Source organism: Artemia franciscana, chromosome 1, assembly GCF_032884065.1.
Source record: "Artemia franciscana chromosome 1, ASM3288406v1, whole genome shotgun sequence".
NCBI lineage: Eukaryota > Metazoa > Arthropoda > Branchiopoda > Anostraca > Artemiidae > Artemia > Artemia franciscana.
Genome location: NC_088863.1, coordinates 33060033 through 33079333, shown reverse-complemented (window position 1 = coordinate 33079333; position 19301 = coordinate 33060033). Strand labels below are relative to the sequence as shown.

Below are 19301 nucleotides of genomic sequence, written 5' to 3'. Positions count from 1 at the left end.
TAATATACAACATTCTTCGCTGTCCCATTGTCTGTGCATATAAATAGATTGTCAGGTTTACTGACTCTTGAACATGCAACATATAATTGTCCATGGGAAAAACAATCCGTATTCAGATCTATACCTCATTATTCTAGTGATGTGTCCCTGTGTCCCGGTCGTCATTTACATTCCCTGTGTCCCGGTCGTCGTTTGTGTCCCGGTGTCCCAGTTTGTAATTTCTCTTTGAGTGTCCCGGTCGTCATTTATATTCCCTGTGTCCCGGTCGTCATTTGTGTCCCGGTGTCCCGGTCTGTAATTTCTATTCGAACAATCCCTGTGTCCCGGTCGTCATTTATATATCCCGCCTGTGCCCCCGGCGTCCCCTCATTTTACAATTAAACATTTTTCCGTGAATAAATGTCTTAAATATCTTGAATGACGTCATCGTCATAACAAAAATGACGACAACTAATTTCATGACGTCAGCCGACACAGAAACATGACGTCACCTGATCCACAGATCCACAGACAGACAACTTATTTTTATATATATATACTAGCTGTTGGGTGGGGGCGCCCCAACACCTAGTTGGTGGGGGCGCTTCACGCCCCCCCCCAAGCCCCCCCGCGCGCGTAAGTCGTTACGTGCCATATTAGTTACGCGCCATTGTAGTTGTGTCCCTATGTCCCACCTGTGAATATATATATATATATATATATATATATATATATATATATATATATATATATATATATATATATATATATATATATATATATATATATATATATACATATATATATATATATATATATATATATATATATATATATATATATATATATGTATATATATATATATATATATATATATATATATATATATATATATATATATATATATATATATATGTTTTTAACTACGTAAAACTTGCGAATATACAACATTCTTTGCTGTCCCATTGTCTGTGCATATAAATAGATTTTCAGGTTTACCGACTCTTGAACATGCAACATATAATGGTCCATGGGAAAACAATCCGTATTCAGATCTATACCTCATGATTCTAATGATTACCCTTGAGCTTTGTTGATGGTGATTGCTAATCGACCATTCCCTGAGTCGCCATCGTCATTTATATCTGTGTCCCGGTCGTCATTTGTGTCCCGGTGTTCCAGTCTGTGATTTCTCTTTGAGTGTCCCGGGCGTCATTTATATTCCTTGTGTCCCGGTGTCCCGGTCGTCATTTATATCCCCCTGTGCCCCCCGGCGTCCCCATTGTAGTTGTGTCCCTGTGTCCCGGTCGTCATTTATATTCCCTGTGTCCCGGTCGTCATTTGTATCCCGGTGTCCCGGTCTGTATATACATTCGTTTTTTAGTTTTGTTTTTCTCCTTTATTTTTTTCCTTTTTTCTTTTTTTTCTTTTTTAGTTTATTTAGATTTTTAGATTTTTTAGTTTTTTTTATTAGTTTTTAGTTTTTTTGTAGTTTTTACCATTTTTTTAGTTTTTTTAGTTTTTTTTTTACTTATGTCCTGGTCGTCATTTATACTCCCTGTGTCCCGGTCGTCATTTGTGTCTCGGTGCTTTGTTGATTGCTAATTTATATTATATTTATATTTATATTTTTTATATTTATTAATATTTTTTTAGTTTTCTTTTTCTCTTATTTTTCAGTTTTTTCCTTTTTTTTAGTTTTTTCTTTTTTAGTTTTTAGTTTTTTTTTTGTTTTTTACCTTTTTTTAGTTTTTTTAGTTTTTTTATTAGTTTTTAGTTTTTTTTTTTTAGTTTTTGCCTTTTTTTAGTTTTTTCAGTTTTTTTTAGTTTTTAGTTTTTTACCTTTTTTTAGTTTTTTAGCTTTTTTAGTTTTTTTATTAGTTTTTATTTATTTTTTTTTAGTTTTTGCCTTCTTTTAGTTTTTTCAGTTTTTTTTTAGTTTTTAGTTTTTACCTTTTTTTAGTTTTTTTAGTTTTTTAGCTTTTTTAGTTTTTTTTCTTTTTAGTTTTTTTTGTAGTTTTTACATTTTTTAGTTTTTTTTCTTCTTTTGTATTAGTGTGAAATAATTCAGACGTCATATGCGGACAAACACGACGTCACTCGACAGACAGACAGACAGACATAACCCACAAACAACTTATTTTTATATATATTTATTCATATTTTTTTAGTTTTCTTTTTCTCTTTTATTTTCAGTTTTTTCCTTTTTTTTAGTTTTTTTCTTTTTTAGCTTTTAGTTTTTTTTAGTTTTTTACCTTTTTTTAGTTTTTTTAGTTTTTTTTAGTTTTTTAGCTTTTTTAGTTTTTTTATTAGTTTTTATTTTTTTGTAGTTTTTGCCTTTTTTTTATTTTTTTCAGTTTTTTTTTAGTTATTAGATTTTTACCTTTTTTTTTAGTTTTTTTTAGTTTTTTAGCTTTTTTAGTTTTTTTTCTTTTTAGTTTTTTTTGTAGTTTTTACCTTTTTTGGTTTTTTTCTTCTTTTGTATTAGTGTGAAATAATTCAGACGTCATATGCGGACAAACATGACGTCACCTGATCCATCCACAGATCCATCCACAGACAACTTATTTTTATATATATATATATATATATATATATATATATATATATATATATATATATATATATATATATATATATATATATATATATAAATATAAATACAAACCAGTGTCTGAAATTAAATAATTATAAAATTATTGGTTTAGAAGAAAAATAGTCTTCTTTAGAAAACAATTGAGCAACAACTTTTCAATTTGAAGGAATCTAGTAAAACATATACTTTTTGTTCTGAAAATACTGTCTTAAATTTGGATAAATAAACACTTTTCATACTTATCTTTTTAAGAAAAGGCTAAGGAATTGACATTTTCCCTTGCAAGGCTTCCTTTTTTAAACATTCAGCTTTACATTTTCTGACACTCGCCGAAATTGTCTCATTTAGGTCATGGGACACTCGGGTCGTTGTGACAACTTTTGAAGACACCGGGAGAAGACCCTAAAATCCTGTCCCAGGTCTTACAAGACTTATAAATACCTATGAATCATCCAATAAAAATGTAAAAATTCTTTTTTGCCAACGGTCTGTATAAGAGGGATCCTGTTGACCCCATCTTAGCTCCGTGGTCTTTGTTCTCATCTGCTGTCGCTTCGAAGGTTCTCCTGAGTCTTAAAAAAAAATCTAGGTTATATCTTGAATTATATTTGTTATACAAAATATGACACCAATATGAATTGCAGACAGACGCTTAAATAAATAACACTTATAATCAAAGTAAACTAGTCAATCCCAAAGTACTGTATTCAGTGGTACCTTGTATCAATAAACTTCAAAAATACAAAGTTTCTCTATTTTCTGGAGCTTATACAATATTTTTCCCAACTACAATTTTGGGCTCTTACGTTAATTTCTTACCCCACGTCTCGTATGATGTCGGGGAAGTTAACAGTCATCGAAAGGCCCTAGGCACCCAGCATATTATGTCGGATCTGCGTATTTTATAAAATAACAAAAAACAAGTTTTTCCAACTGAAGGTAAGGAGCGACATTAAAACTTAAAACGAACAGAAATTACTCCTTATAATATGAAAGGAGCTTTTCCCTCCTAAACGCCCCGCTCTTTACGCTAAAGTTTGACCCTTTGTCACAACTCTACTTTTTAAAACAATAAAAAAAAACTTTAGCGTAAAGAGCGGGGCATTTAGGAGGGAACAGCGCCTTTGGTTGCTGCTATAAACGACAGCAATGAAAGGATTATTAAATCTATCACAACTTGGTGACGTGACCATTTTACCTCCGTTTGTGCCTTGCCTTGCGGTTTTTTAGAAATTTTATTCCAGAAATTGTATTTTATGCACTACCGTGGCTTATATCACATATTGGAAGTATCCAAGAAAAATTGTATATTTTGTAGGATTTCTATGCAGTTCTTATTCATTTTGTTGCCCCTCTTTTTCATTACCCTACCCCCCTCGTAATCAGCATAAATCCCCAGGTCCATATTCGCTGGTGATTTTAGCTTTAATAATATGTTATTGAGTTAGTAAATTATCTATGATTTCTTGCAGCTTCTTCCTCAGTTTTCCCCTAATGTATCCTGGGTGTTAGTTCCAATTGATTAACTTTGTTTTACTCATCTCATAGTACGGCATGGGATAACATGTGCGACACGAGCCTGAATTACATTTATTGGCTGTCTAAATTAGGGCCGACAAGGTAATATCCATACTATCCTCGCAAGTGTCTCAAAAACTATTTGTACGGCATTACTCAAATCTGTTCGCGCCTGTGCAAAAGAAACAGCAATGGCTTCATGTTCTTTGATATATTTTAAATGTGATGATGTTTTGCCGTTTTTTCACATTTCAGGGTCATTTTATAATTTTACAAAGGAGAAAGATAAAAGTTTTTGAGTTGTATAAATTCCCTTTTCCCCAAAAGCATCTCAACTGATGGGTAGCCACGATATTTAGAATGCTTAAAGTTAGTCTACTATTAAATGTTTACTCACAACGAAAAGTTTAAATACACATTGGACAGAACTGATAGTTTTGTTAGCAATGGGGAAAAATGTCCATACGATTCTTTAGCCTTGGTAGGTTCATAATGAAACTGTACTCAAAGTTTATAATATTTATTTCCAGTGTTTTTAATGTATTTGATGATATTAATTGCCAGTGTGGCAATTAATATGCCACTCTCCAGCCTTTGCGAATTCCTTACTGTATTTTAACATGACAACACGAATTCCCTAAATGGTCATATGAGTGTGTAAAAAAAAAATATACTAGTTTCTTTTAGTGATTAGAGAGCCAGTCACCAACGGGGGCTCATTCCCTAACAAGAGTAGGAGATTTGGTTTTGAAATACCTTTTCAAGTCACAATTCGGCCATAAAACAACCTTTCATGGCTACGAACAAACACGATACCAAAGGAAATTAAAAAGAAATTTGATTTCATGCATAAATTATAATTGCCTGTAACCTATGTTAACAATCCAAACTATGCATACCTTCCAGACCTAAAAACATTAGCCAGAATGAAAGCACCTTCACTGGACAAATTTAGACTTTAGATTCATTCCTGAAAGATTTTATATTATTTGATGTAAATTGTATTAGAGAGGAAAACTATAGATATATATATATATATATATATATATATATATATATATATATATATATATATATATATATATATATATATATTTGGGCTTTTGGGTGTTATTAATGACCAATTACTTAGCTATAATATGAAACTGAAAACCGGCAGACGAATATTTGACTAAATGAATCACTCAAAAAAGATTGAATACCATTAAATTTAGGCTAGGCTATAGCCTATGTGAATTTTCTGAACTGTACAAATTTTCCCATCCGATAATATTTAGTAAAATTAGAAATTGGGGTTTAAAAATGTTTTTCCAAGGCACATTTTGGTATAGGTCTAGAATTGGGGCTTTTGAGAAGGAAACATGTTAAAAAAGCAATTCTTACTTCATAATATGTAGAATAATTGTATTTAACACATTTTGACTGGAATTCCAATATACTTAATCCCCACCCCTAATATACAAATATATACTCCAAATTGTATATTTCACGGTGACTAAAAGGGTGAGTTCTAGAACCCAAGAAATTTCTATTTGTTGCTCAGTGGCTGTTTGTTGACCTTGCACTCGCCTTGTTATCCGTATTATTACTATTGATTTCTGGATACCCGATTACTATTTTCTTTTGTCTTTTTTCGTTTTTTTTTATTCCAACCAACAGAAATTTCTTTTAGAATTATGCTTGGAATTCATAGTTTAGTTTTTGGCAAAATTAATATATCGTATTAGCCCTGGTAAAAAAAAAAATGGAAAAATGGTGCTAAATTAAATGTGTTAAATGTTCATTATAAATCTTTGTGGGAAATTCAACCATTTCCCGTAAATGTTGCATGCTGAGTATTATATTTTATATTCACACAACACTCGTACGTTTATGAACATTCTTACTGGTCAATATATCTCCAGGGCCTTTTCAGAGGGAACACAAGTAGCCTGATAGAACATCCTGTTTCCGCATACATCCCTATAACCTGAAATAAATTTAAGGTGTCTATTCCAGCCAAGCTATAATCAAACTAGCACAGGAACGATGGGATTATTGATTTTTTGAAAATGAATGTTTTTGGCACTTTGAAAGGATATCGTACTTGAATTTTCTGCCATGTACCCTGTCATTAAAATTACTGTTGCAAGATTATTATGTCTTTTAAAATCAACGTGTATGGCTGTAAATCCATTTTAATCACAAATAGTGGTTGACTCAACCCTGAAGGTAATAAGGGACCTTTTTTACAGTGATCTGCTGGTGCTTTGTGTTTCAGTTTTGAATAAATGGAAAGAACCGATTCAAATAATATTTTAAAACCGAATTTGATATATGACCAAAATTACTGCACTTGTATTGATATTCCTTTTTCTTATTCCTCTTCTTCTAAATTCATTTTATGAAGTTCTTTTGCGATTGTCTGTTATAACCGAAAGATTTCACGTCAAGGTTTTTATTGCTATGTTTTAAGTATGTTTTCATTTGGCGTTTTACAGACAAAGTGGAAAGCAAATCGACCAATGAAAGCTCAGAAAATCTGTTTCAATTGAAAAATTAATTTAAACTGTTATATTTGTTTCTTTTTTTCTGTAAAACTCTAAAATGGAAATACGGCTACGCCTGGCAATCTTATTCATTCTCTTGTTTTTCTTTTCGTTGATCGGTTTCCCAGTAGTATACCTTTCACAGTTTTTACCGTAATACGATTAATTGTTCTCTAAACTCTGTCATTACCTCTTTAAATTTTAAGACGTCGGAAAAAGGGGAAAACAATTTAACAAAAAGGAGAAACAACAAAACAGAGAAGTTTATCTCGAGCAAAATGATACTATGAAACTTAGTGCAACATAGATTCCTATTATAGAAGTTCCAAGACCCCATCTATAAGATTTTGGTTTGTCTTCCAGAAGGAGGGTAACGAAAAAACAGAAATGAAAACGTCTATTCCTTAGTTTACTAGAAGAATAGTTATTACAGAGCTAAGGGATTTTCTGCTATTTGTGGTGCAAAACGCGAATTATGGCCAGACGACCAAATTGCTATCGTGTGAAAATTTTGACATAACCAATCGATCAGTAGTTGTCTGTAAGCTAGCCATTCAGCTTCCTGGCTTCAGAGGCCATGGTGCCGCGTGGTGACATATTTATTCCTGAATTTGTTACTTATTTGTTATAGCGCCTATGTTGAGTTCTTCATCCAAGTAGAATCTGTTTCTCTGACTAATCCTAATGAAATATCACCAAATATGGTTAAATATAATACTTTAGAAACAAATTTGGGCTACATTGTAAATTTTTGAATGAAAGTCTTAGAACAGGAAACATGAAACCTAATTTTAACGGAATGTGGGTCAATTTTATCTTTGAAATTTGTATTGGATTCTAAAAGCCTAAGTGGGACACGGGTTTGTAAATTTATGATGCTCTGTCCTTTGGAAATGGGAATCAGAAAAACAAGGTTTATAGTACCAGAAATTAGAACTCGGAAATTTTAATATAGTAGAACGTGTTTGTAAGAACCTTGAAAATCGCAGACACACACAGATACACACAGACACACACAGACACATGCCCACACATACACAGTTAGTAGTAGTAGTAGTAGTAGTAGTAGTACTAATAGTAGTAGCATTGAATATTATAAATATTTAAATAACAAATACTTAAATATTAAAAATATTAGTGCTGACCCGGTAGTATGACGTTTTCTGATAATTTTTCATGTGTAAATGTTCCGGCGGAATTATCTGGGGGCTAATTTCCGCGAGTTTCGATTTCTGGGAGATAATTGCCACGGAAAGGGGCATATCTGGAGTGATCAAGAAACCGATTAGAGATTAAAGTTTTATTCAAATGAAAGAGTGCTAAGGAGAATTTTTCAGGCTGAATCGTCCGCAAGCAATTTTACAGGGAGGGGGATTCTCAGCGAGGATGGAACTGTCTGGAGGGAGTTTGACGGAGGGGGGTTTGCTTTACGTTGGATGAACTTTCACTGAAGGAGATTTCCATGTTGGGGGGATGCCCCCCCCCATATATGAAATATTTACGCTAAAGTTTGACTGTTTGTCTCAATTTTCTAGAGCGTTTACTGAAAACGGGGTGTTTTGAATTAGAATAGGAAGCTTTCTTAAAAGTGCTAACAGTCTTAGCCTAAAGAGTAAGGTAATAAGGGCATAAACAATTCTCAGGATTAAACATTGAAACGCCGCTGATTTTACACTTTGGATGTGTAAGCTAATTGTACCTAGGCAGTTAGACTGCCTCTGCATCACCTTTGTCAACGTTGCGTTAATCAGCCATGCAAGGGTGGAATGCGAAGTAAATTATGCAAATAAGGTACACAATTTTTACGGGGTTTTGATTGTGAAGTAGAGCTACCCATACTCTTTGTTCCAGTCTGCTGGCGACTGCTGTTCAGCTGTTGTGTTTGAATTGAGAGAGTGTGTTTGCAGAGAGAATATTCTAATGAAAAAAAAAACCAACTTAATTGGAATTCATAAATGAATTTCTTTTAGTGGGAAGGGAGAGGGCAATTGTAAAACACATGGTAATTTGATTAGGAAGTGCCCAGAAATTCAAGGAAGTGGTGGGAGGCTGGGCCCAAATTAGCTTTAGCGTTAGGTCCTAACCAAAACAAAGTCTCTTTATAATCATATTAAAATCATGAATAAAAAAAAATGAGTGTTAATCTAATTTGTCTTCTAAACTAAATACTATTTGAACAAAATTTGAATTCATGACGTGACCCACATAGTCCCTGAAGAAATGGCTGCAAGATAGGCAATATGCCTATTGTTTACGCATAGTATTTGTTATTGGAAAATCTACGGATTTTTTTGGGGGGGGATTTTCTGTGGGAAATATTTTTTTCATGGGGAGAATTTTCCATGGGAGGAAAGTTCACGGGTGGAATTTTCCTGGTTAAATTTAATTGGGGTGGGGGATTTTAACGGGATTTCCTGGTATGATTTGGAAAATAGTCAAAACTTGAATAAAAAATGACTTTTTCAACTGAAAATAAGGCCCAACATTAAAACTTAAACCGAACAGAAACTATTCCGCGTATGTGATAGGCTGCCAACAGGGGTGAATCTCTTGCATTTTTATTGGGGGGGGGGCAAAGGGTTCCATATTTGAATATTCATTTTCAGGGCAACTGCTGCCCCCCCCCCCCCCCCGCCAAAAACAAAAGACGCCCCTGGCTGCCAATGAGATATTGCATTGGTAGAATGTTTAACGCCCAGTGTGTAAACTCTACATTATTTTCAACTAGCGGCGATAAAAAACTATCGGTAAAGAAAACGCTCGGTAAAAACGCTAAGTGTGTTCGGGACATACGGTGTGGAAAACTCAACCTATAAATTGAAACTTAGAGAAACGTAATCTCTTTCATGTGAAGCTACTGTTTTAGGTGTGCGAATCTCGACTCGTTGGCGTCTTCTTAAGTATCATTGAATCCGTTTTTCCTTGGCACTTATAGCTTTACACAGAGTAATGTTTATATAAATTAAAATAGCTCTTGGAATGTTTCAAACCACTTTTCGTTTATCTATTAAATCAATTAATGAGCTTCCGGTTATGTTGTAAATCTGACCTAAGCCTTCTTTTCACTTGGCAATTCAGGGAGAAAATGGAAAAAAATTGCTTAAGGTGACAACCTGCGTTCTATAATTTTAATTAAAATTAGTTTTCTGTGTATACTTCACCATAAATCTCTTACTTTTTTGTCCTTGAAACATCAATTCAAAATATGGCATAGACCTTCGATTTTGAGACGGTATGAAACGCTCATGTTGCATAAGCCTACGTTTGTTTCCTGGTCGCTGAGCTATCGGACAGAAGTTTCAATATATTTAAAACTTTTTTTTCCATCTTGTGAAACATTATCCGTTTACTATATGTCCTATATTTTTCTCTTTTCTTGAGGTCAAGGACAAGGGCAGTTACCAGTGGCACCAATTCACGAAAATGGGTAGTAGATAGGGGGCAAAATGTATTTTCCAAAATTTAGGCCAGTGGTTCCCAAACGATCCTGGGCCTTGTACCGTCTAGTCTTTTGTGAAATCCTGATACCCCTCTCGTATTTTTAAATTTTGTTATTCAAATTTTACGTTAATGCATCAGGAAACTAGAGGGAGTTGTATATATAAGTGAGAGAATAGCCAAAGTCACTGTCGAATATTTTACCATGATCAGGGGTGTCGTTGGCTGGCGGGCAAGGGAGGTAGTTTCCCCCAATAATGTGCAGAAAAAATATCGTGTATCCTGTGACTATCCGGATGTAGACCCCTCTGCCCCCCACCCCAAATAAAAATGCTTGAAATTCGCCCCTGATCAGCATTCAAGGTTATGGGGAGGTAAGACCCGATTTTCACTCTTTGTTATGAGGGTGCGAGGCTCCAGAATCAAATCGGGATTGCATCTTGACAAGCATTTTTAGCACTTCGTCTAAACTGGTAAATGGATAAAAGTTTGGTCAACTCTTTTAAGTTTCCTCCTTTATGGGAGCTGTCCACCAAATGTCAGTCTTGAGCTTATACAGGATACAAAGGAGAATAATCCACACGAATTCCTAAGAGCTGAATTTTTAAAGAAAAAAGCTGGACATTTCAAGAATAATCTACTTGTTTACATTAATGGATCCCTAGTAGGGAATAAGCCCTTCACTGCAGTAATAATTCCAGATACCTCCCTGACAAGTCAAAAGGCCCTTCACTGAATTCCTCAGTTCAACGGCTGAACTGGCAGCAATAGTTAAATCATGAAATCTGTCAACAATATACCTTTCACTTCTTATCTTCTCATATTCTCAAACTGGACTTAAACTAGAACCTTGAATGGATTGGACACTGTTTTGCAGGAGATCAGAAAGCTACTCGATCCTTTATCCAAGATTAACATAGCAGTGGCTTTTCAGCATATTCCTAGCCATGTTGGCATAAAATATGACAAAACTTGTTCAACACACAACTTGCTTGAAAGTATTCAATCATTCTTAGAGATGCAATTGGAAACAGCCATCCATATAGAAAGCCTCCTCCTGCTCTAGTTCCAGTATTCGAAGAGCCTGAAAAAGATCGGGCTTATTTCAAAATAAAAAGCTTAGAGGTAATACTAAGACGAGAAGAATACAGTTGGAAGCAGTAAAGTGATCCAAATTGTAGACTCTGCAACATGGCTGAAGAAACCTTGCAACACCTTCTCTTCGAATGCACCGCAAGTACCCCTGGAATGTATAAACTGAATGATCTAGATCAAAAGTATAAATTCCCACCAAATATACTACTGATTGTGGATTCGTCTTTACCATCTTCCATTGAAAAAGTATTTTACAGACAGATAATCGATATTAAAAAAACAACATACATGTGCTTTGATATTGATGACCACTCTTGTGGTCATCATATGGTGTTGATGATCATGTTATATATTTTTTTTTCTTCTCAGAAAAAATAATTTGTTGATTATGAGCATTGTTACCTTGTTCAAAAGAGGGCTAGAGTGATCAGGAAGAGGCATATTGTTACCAGCCGGCAGGTAGCCATTAAATTGCTGGGAACCGGCAGCTCGGGTACTTGCACTTCCCACGAGACAATCAAAATATGTCATTCCTATAATGTCATAATATCAGCTAATAATGCCATGAAATGTCTATAATGTCAGACCGGTTGACTTTGCCCCCAATGTTGGAAATCACAGCTCTAGGGAGAGGCAAATGAATAATTTTTATAAATAAAAATTCTAGGATAGTGTTTTAAGTTGCTTTTTGGTTGTGAGAATATACAGAGAAAAATTTTTCATTCAATTTTCTTCATCTAATGTAATATTGCATGACCTATAGTTTTCTTTATCTTATTTCATGATGCTTTTCAAATTTCACCAAGATTATTATATTATGCAAATGATAGATACTTCTCTAAAAGTTTTCTAATAACAATTTGCTATTTTTGGCAAGCTGTAACCATTTTGGAAGTGTTACTGTTTTTACATGCTTTGAACAGACATTATTACATTATACTTTTTGTTTGTCATTCGTGAGTTCCCTATCTTTGACTGGTTTTGTTACTTTGGTAATGCTTGTCAAGACAAGCATCTTGAGCATTTGTCTGGTCATACCCAATGATTTTTAAGGTTAGCTCTGATATTTGTGTTGAACATACTGTCACGTTATTGCCTTTGCTAAGTTAATTGGACACAATGTAACGCAATGTTCTAGCCGTTAGCAACAGGGTTTCTTTTTTTGGTACTTATCGGTTATTTAATAGACACTCGGGAAGTGAAGTTCGATCAGTGCTAATGAAATGAAATAAAATATGGTGAATATATAATAGTTTAGAAACAAATTTGGGCTATATATTTGCACATTAGGGGGGGGGAAGCATATCATATATTAAATTCGTAAACTAACCATTGCTGTATTTAATATTTAAAACCACGTATTGACACGCAAATTGACAACTTTCAAACATGACCTAGTATTACACTTCCAATAATGTAGCTTCTCATGGTAGTACAAAGTCGTGATTTTTCCATTGACGCATTTTTTTTTTTTTTTTTGGGGCAACAACCCCTTATCCTGAAGAAATATAATTGTCTGTTCTTCAGTCCCTGGCAAATCCCAAATCTTAACTTGAACATCCATAGTGAGACACTATTTTCCATCACTAGTCGAAGCAAACTAACCGGTTATTATCCCATCTAAATGATCAACAGTAAAAAGACATTACTTGACCAGTTTCTTGTGTCGAAATTTTATAGTGTCTATTGTATAACCGATAAGTACCCTTTTTGTTATACCTTGACGTCAAGTTTGGCCAAATTTGGGGAATTTTAGTCTTTATATTTTAATATAAATTTCATTTAAAGTACCAAGGACATCAAATAAAAAAAAAGGTTTTTTTTACCTATATCTATCTTCGGTGTATTCATACCTGAAAACTGGGACTTTCTACGATTTTTTATTTGGTTGTTACGCAACTATTAAGATAATTTCGTCGCGTAAATTATCTTCAGTGGTCCTAGATAACCGGGAGAGGGCTTTTTCGAACGGAACTCAAATTTTTGGTCCCATTTATATGTTACCAAAAAGATTAGGGGCAACTAACCTTCTTCCACCCTTTCTTTTCCAAAGACATCTGATCAACATTCTGAGATATCCAATTGATTCCGCATAGCTGAAAGGTCCAATAACTATGCTTATGGAGATGACATGGCCCCCCGTGGTCGATGGGAAAAGGACTGTTAGTTACACAATTTGCCCATTGTTTGCGTATTGTATTTGTTACTTGGAAATATAGGGATTTTATTTTTTAGGGGGAAGGGGATTTTCTGTTGGGAGGGATTTTTCATGAGGATTGTTTTCCATGGGGAAAAATTAGAGGGGAATTTTTTGGGGAAAGGGGGGGGGAGGGACTTATTAGCATGATTTGAAAAATGTTCAGAAATTAAATGGAGAAACAAGTTCAAAACTTAAAATGAACATAATAATTCCGTATGTAAGGGTAGATATCCCTTCTTCAAGCCTTGCTCTTTCCGCTAAAGTTTGACTTTTTGTCACAATGCTTTAAGAACGACTCCTGATACATAAGGGCCGCAGAATTTGAATGATAATTTGAATATCGTCAAGAACTTTAATTCTGAAGCTTAAAGGGAAAGGCTTGAGGAAAGGGTAGCCCCCTCCCCCCTTGTATACGGAACAGTCTCCCTGCACGTTTCAAGCGTTAATGTTGCCAGATACTTTCGGTTGAAAAAAGCTTGTTTTTTTATATTCAATTCCAATGAAAAAACAGGTCAAGGAAATTGAAATTGTTTTTGGGAAATAAAATCATGAAAAGTAAATACCTACTTGTAATTTATGAACGTAAATCGTTTCTATAGCTGCATTAAATTCTACAATGCTACATTTTCTATTAAGTAATCGAATTTGCAGCTTTGAAATTACTTTGGGGCGTAAAAATGGCACATGAGTCGGAAAAAGTGGTAGAACAGCACAAAAGGTTTCAATTTAACAACTGAGTTTGACAGAAGACGAAAATTTGCAGAATTGCCGAACAATATTTGAATATATAGACCCTTATAAATGCCCGAGCTAAAATATCTGCTTGGATGCGCAAATGCAATTTGGGGGAAATTTAAACTGACGCAACGAATGACAATATTCGTAGTGATATAAAAAAAAAGGTAAAATGGGATCATATCCAGTGCAATTTTTTTTCAGGAGATGGGTATGTTATAACTTTCCTCTTTATCTGCTTCAGGTCTATACATTCAAAGCAAAAGTGTCGTGGGGTAGGCTACTGGGTTGCATATTAATGCTTGTGATTGGATTTCATTTAACCTTGAGGAACGGTATAGTTCGAAATCAAATAATGTCAGGCTATGTTGGAATCACATTAATTTTTAAAATACTCTTTCAATGAGATTAAAATTTATCGTTGTGCTAATGTATGTATATAAGTCATAAATGGTTTTAATGATTGTTTTTTTATTATAGCCTCTACCAGCTATAACTTATATATCGGGATCTACATACTCATTCAGAAAACCTGAAACATATTACATTCTAATTAAGGTTTTTCTTTTCTTAAAGGAAGTGTACGTGGGAAAAGAAACTGTGTGTACGGTAGACGGGCTCCATTTCAATAGTTTATATCAAACAAGGGTGAAGGCTTTTAACAGTTGTGGTGAAGGCCCATACAGTGAAATTATTGGACTTCATACGGCAGAAGGTAAGAATGCTCTGTGGTTGTGTCATATTTCTTTTTTCGCGTGAACAACTTAATAAATAAGAAAATGTAGCATAAATTAGCTATAAAGAAAATAGAAAATAAGATTCATGTCAAGTGTCGTCTTATTTGAACTTGTAAGTCCAGAGAAAAGAGTATTATGGTGCTGAAATCGTTTGATCAAGAGTAAATAGGACAGATTTCATAAGTAAAACTTGTAGTCGAATTTGGGATTTTTTTTTCGCTTTGGATCGAACGTAAATAGTTTTCGGTAAGGGTCAAAGGACCCTTCAGAATTCATCTAGAAATGGGGTGGAAGCAAGCTGAGAGCTTTTTTCTAGGGCGGCAAAAGTTAAAATTAAAAAGAAAGTATTTACCTAAAAAATGAATTATTTTTTAGTGACTCCGAAATTTGAACTTTAAAAAGACTTTTCGTGACAAAAATCAATCAAAATAAAGTATACATTATATCATAAAAAGAGAAATCACCAATGCAACAGCACAAACACAAAAAAAAAGAAAAAAAAAGAGAGAGAGACAGAAGGAGAAAAGGAAGACTGTTTTCCTAAATTAGTGATTAATATAGACCAGCACTTGAATGAGGCCTTAACCCTACTCATCCATACAATCACATAGGTCAAACAGCATAGCCGGTGAGCCCCTCATATGGGTAATAATTTCTGTTTGTTTTAAGTTTTATTGCTGTTCCTTACTTCCAGCTGAAAAAGCTTTTTCACTTTTATTTTTTAATTGTTTTTTTTTTAAATAATGCTAGTAAATCCTGCTCTCCCTTCATGGAAATTTTCTTCTCCCATTACAAATTCTCGAAGGAAAGTTCCCCCAGCATATCCCCCTCTTCTCAACCCCTCCCCCAAACCCAAAAAATCCTCCTGAAAACGCCTGTATACTCCCCAATAACCATTACTATATGTAAGCACAGGTCAAAGTTTGTAACTTGTTGCCCCTCCCACGGGGACTGTGGGGGAGTAAGTCGTCCCCAAAGACATAGTTATAAGGTTTTTCGACTACGCTGAATAAAATGGCTATCTCAGAATTTTGATCCGTTGACTTTGGGAAAATAATTAGCGTGGGAGGGGGCCTAGGTGCCCTCCAATTTTTTTGGTCACTTAAAAAGGGCACTAGAACTTTTCATTTCCGTTAGAATGAGCCCTCTTGCAACATTCTAGGACAACTGGGTCGATACGATCACCCCTGGGGAAAAAAAAAAACAAAAAATAAAAAACAAAAAAACAAATAAACACGCATCCGTGATCTGCCTTCTGGCAAAAAATGCAAAATTCCACATTTTTGTAGATAGGAGCTCGAAACTTCTACAGTAGGGTTCTCTGATACGCTGAATCTGATGGTGTGATTTTCGTTAAGATTCTATGACTTTTAGGGGGCGTTTCCCCCTATTTTCTAAAATAACGCAAATTTTCTCAGGCTCGTAACTTTTGATGGGTAAGACTAAACTTGATGAAACTTATATATTTAAAACCAGCATTAAAATGCGATTCTTTTGATGTAGCTATTGGTATCAAAATTCAATTTTTTAGAGTTTTGGTTACTATTGAGCCGGGTCGCTCCTTACTACAGTTCGTTACCACGAACTGTTTGATTAAAACTCAAAACGACCAGAAATTACCATCAAAGAATGAATGGATCCCATAACGAACATGCATTAAATAACTGATCATATCAAAACAAAAATGTTTGAAAGGCTATCGTTAAGTACTTGTAATCAGCAACTGGCTGTATTTATGGCACTCTAAAATGCTTTCATGTCAAGTGCGGCTTAAAGAATGAGGGTTTGGGGGGAGGACAGGCTCACATTTATTCTTGGTTTAGGTTTTGATGACACTCTTTACTTCTGTATTAAAAAAGGTGATAAAAATATATATTATTTATATTAATGTTAGGGGGTCTGAGCTAAAGCCACTGTCTGTAAGTTAATGCAGTCAAATATGGGCAAACACAAAGGTGGCCTTAATGGGGGGGGCAGGGGGTCCCCAATGTTTCTCCCCCTCCCCCAGGATTTTGAGGAATGCCTTATTTCTTGTATTTTCATTGATAAACACCTTCTTGGTATTTTCATTGAAAAAAATTTGAAAAAAAAATTGCCCCTCGGACATCTTTTGTGACTGCCTGCTGACTACCCAACTCGGATTCTTTACGGCTTTGAACCAACCAATAGTGGCTGGAAAGGTCCAAAGGAAGACTAGAGTTCCGGTAGAATGACTGTCTTGGAGAATTCCTAGGCCAGGCTGGAATTTTGCTTTCTGGTTTAGAGGCCCTTACTGCTGACTGCGCTTCGTGGAGAAGGCTGCGATGCTCTCAACGGCACCCCGGCATGAGGATTAAGTAATTAAGTAGGTTTTGAAATTACAAATCCCATCTCAAACTTAGCGAATTGATACCCTTGGATTGATATTCACTCATAAAATTGACTTTTTCTAAACTTTTTAGCTTAACCCACAACAGTTGTAGCTGTCATAGTGCAATAATGTACAAGTTAGTTTGTTCATTAAAAAACGATAAAGAAAAACGTGGAGAAAATATAATGTACAGGAAGATAGGTGAAAACGACCAAGAGGGTTGTTTAGACATTTTTTTGGGGCGGGGGGAGGAGAAGAGTTAACAGCACGTGTGTATATAATTGTTCAAATTGGGGAAATGGACTACTGAAGTAATGAAAAAAATTCTGTGATTCCAAGGGATTTGGGATTAAGATTCAGTCTCAACTTGTATGCATGTTGTAGGAAAAATTACCACTTGAGTTCCCGGTCGATCTAGGCGGGAAATATACCTTTAAAGAGTTTAAATCTGTATGTTTACATAGCTTTAATACTTAGACTAATTTCCATAACTACAGGATGGTAAAATTCTAAATTACTTGCTGTATTTTTGAAATTTACTGCGCCAAAAGTAAAGCAGTATGAATCAAGTTTGTTCACTGCATAACTGTTAGTTCAAACGCATCACAACATAGTTGTGATGTGTGGCCGCCCCAGAGGCCAATAATAAGGCCAGGAAAAATTAATTTCTTTCGCTTGTGGGAGACTCATAAAGTTTGAACTTTTTAACTCCCAATAAGAAAATGATAATGGTAACAATAATGATAATAATAGACAAGCAGGCTACTTAAAGTGCATTAAAAGAGTCGAATAGTTTCCATTTTGTTTTCAGTATCATTTACTGTTTATGCTGTTTTTTCTTTATAATTATTATTTGGTATTGGACAGAGAGCATGCTTTCTATAGATCACCAACTCGAATTGTTCCCACTGAAAGTCGCCAGAAGGATTGTTTTTGAAAGGGTGGGGGGGAATGAAAAGTTTTTTTTCACGTAAAGCCTGCTAAATTTTTGGTACTTTTACATTGTGAATTTCTTATGTATTTTTAATTTTCCCTGTTAGTCAATCTTCCTACTTCTTTCATCAAGTTGCCAGACGCAAAAGTAAAATTGGTGAGGTCTTTCTTTCCTATCTTAGGATGTTAAATCGCCGTAAATCCAAATCTTACCATCTGCCCATACGTTTTGAATCACGTCATACATGTCAAAATAGAAAGTAAAGCTTGCACCAATGGGGGAAAAGGATTTCCAGATGAAATAAATTTTTAGTTAAGTTTTTCCTCCATATACCGCTTGTTTTTGAAAGATTACGACGAATTTTTGTTTGTTCACCGAACTCGTGCAAATGTCAAACTGAAAGATATTGGAGGTACTTTGCAAGCCTACACTCCCGTCTGCGTGTAAGGATTCTTGTGAAATTTCCTGTAGGGTTCTTATAATTTACTTGATCCAGTATTGCAATTCAGCTGTCTTGGAAAGTTGTTCACCTAGGCGAATCAAACTTTCAGGACATACGCCCCAAAGAAGGGCTTGGTATTATGTTTTCAAACTCTTGCCCCAGTTTCTACCCTAGTTGTAAGGCTTTAACATATGTGCTAAGACAAGACATGTTGTAAGTATTTATCAGGTTTACAAGGATTATTGTAGTCAAACTGCAATTTGAAACCGGTGTACACTTGCTCGCCTGCTTAAATCGAGCTTTCCACCTAAAACCAGGAACATGGTTCCCAGAAGTAAAAGCTTGGTGGATCCATTTCAGATAGTATCCTCAAACACAGACTGAAAAATTACACTTCAGCTCACATACTGTAGACTCTGGGTCAAAGACAAGCAAAAACTAATGTACGCAGCTTTTCGAAATGCAATATCATATTCATCCGTCCATTCTTTCAATGAAAGGTCAGCACTTTCTTGAATTCTTTCAATGATCAGGACTTACAATGAAAACCATAGAGGTTCTATCCTTACAACTGTATCGCAACAAGCTGGAATTGGTGGGGGGGGGGGAATAAAAAAAGGACAGAAGCAAAGTATGGTCCTACGACGCAATTAATCATACAGACGGGGAGCTGGCGCTAACTTCAAATCCTGTTCTTTACGTTTCTGCTGAACAGGCCGAACAGAAGGGGAGCTGGCGCTAACTTCGAA

The 19301-nt window shown here is 34.8% G+C and overlaps 1 protein-coding gene across 2 annotated transcripts in view; it reads left to right on the top strand.

The window, feature by feature from the left end:
* The window catches only part of LOC136028874 (E3 ubiquitin-protein ligase TRIM9-like), a 162156-nt gene that overhangs the window by 95918 nt on the left and 46937 nt on the right, over positions 1 to 19301 (top strand). For both annotated transcript variants that reach the window (XM_065706821.1, XM_065706831.1), the window contains exon 7: positions 14666 to 14804. In XM_065706821.1, coding sequence (XP_065562893.1) covers positions 14666 to 14804 — 139 coding nt within the window. The remainder of the gene's footprint in view (positions 1 to 14665; positions 14805 to 19301) is intronic.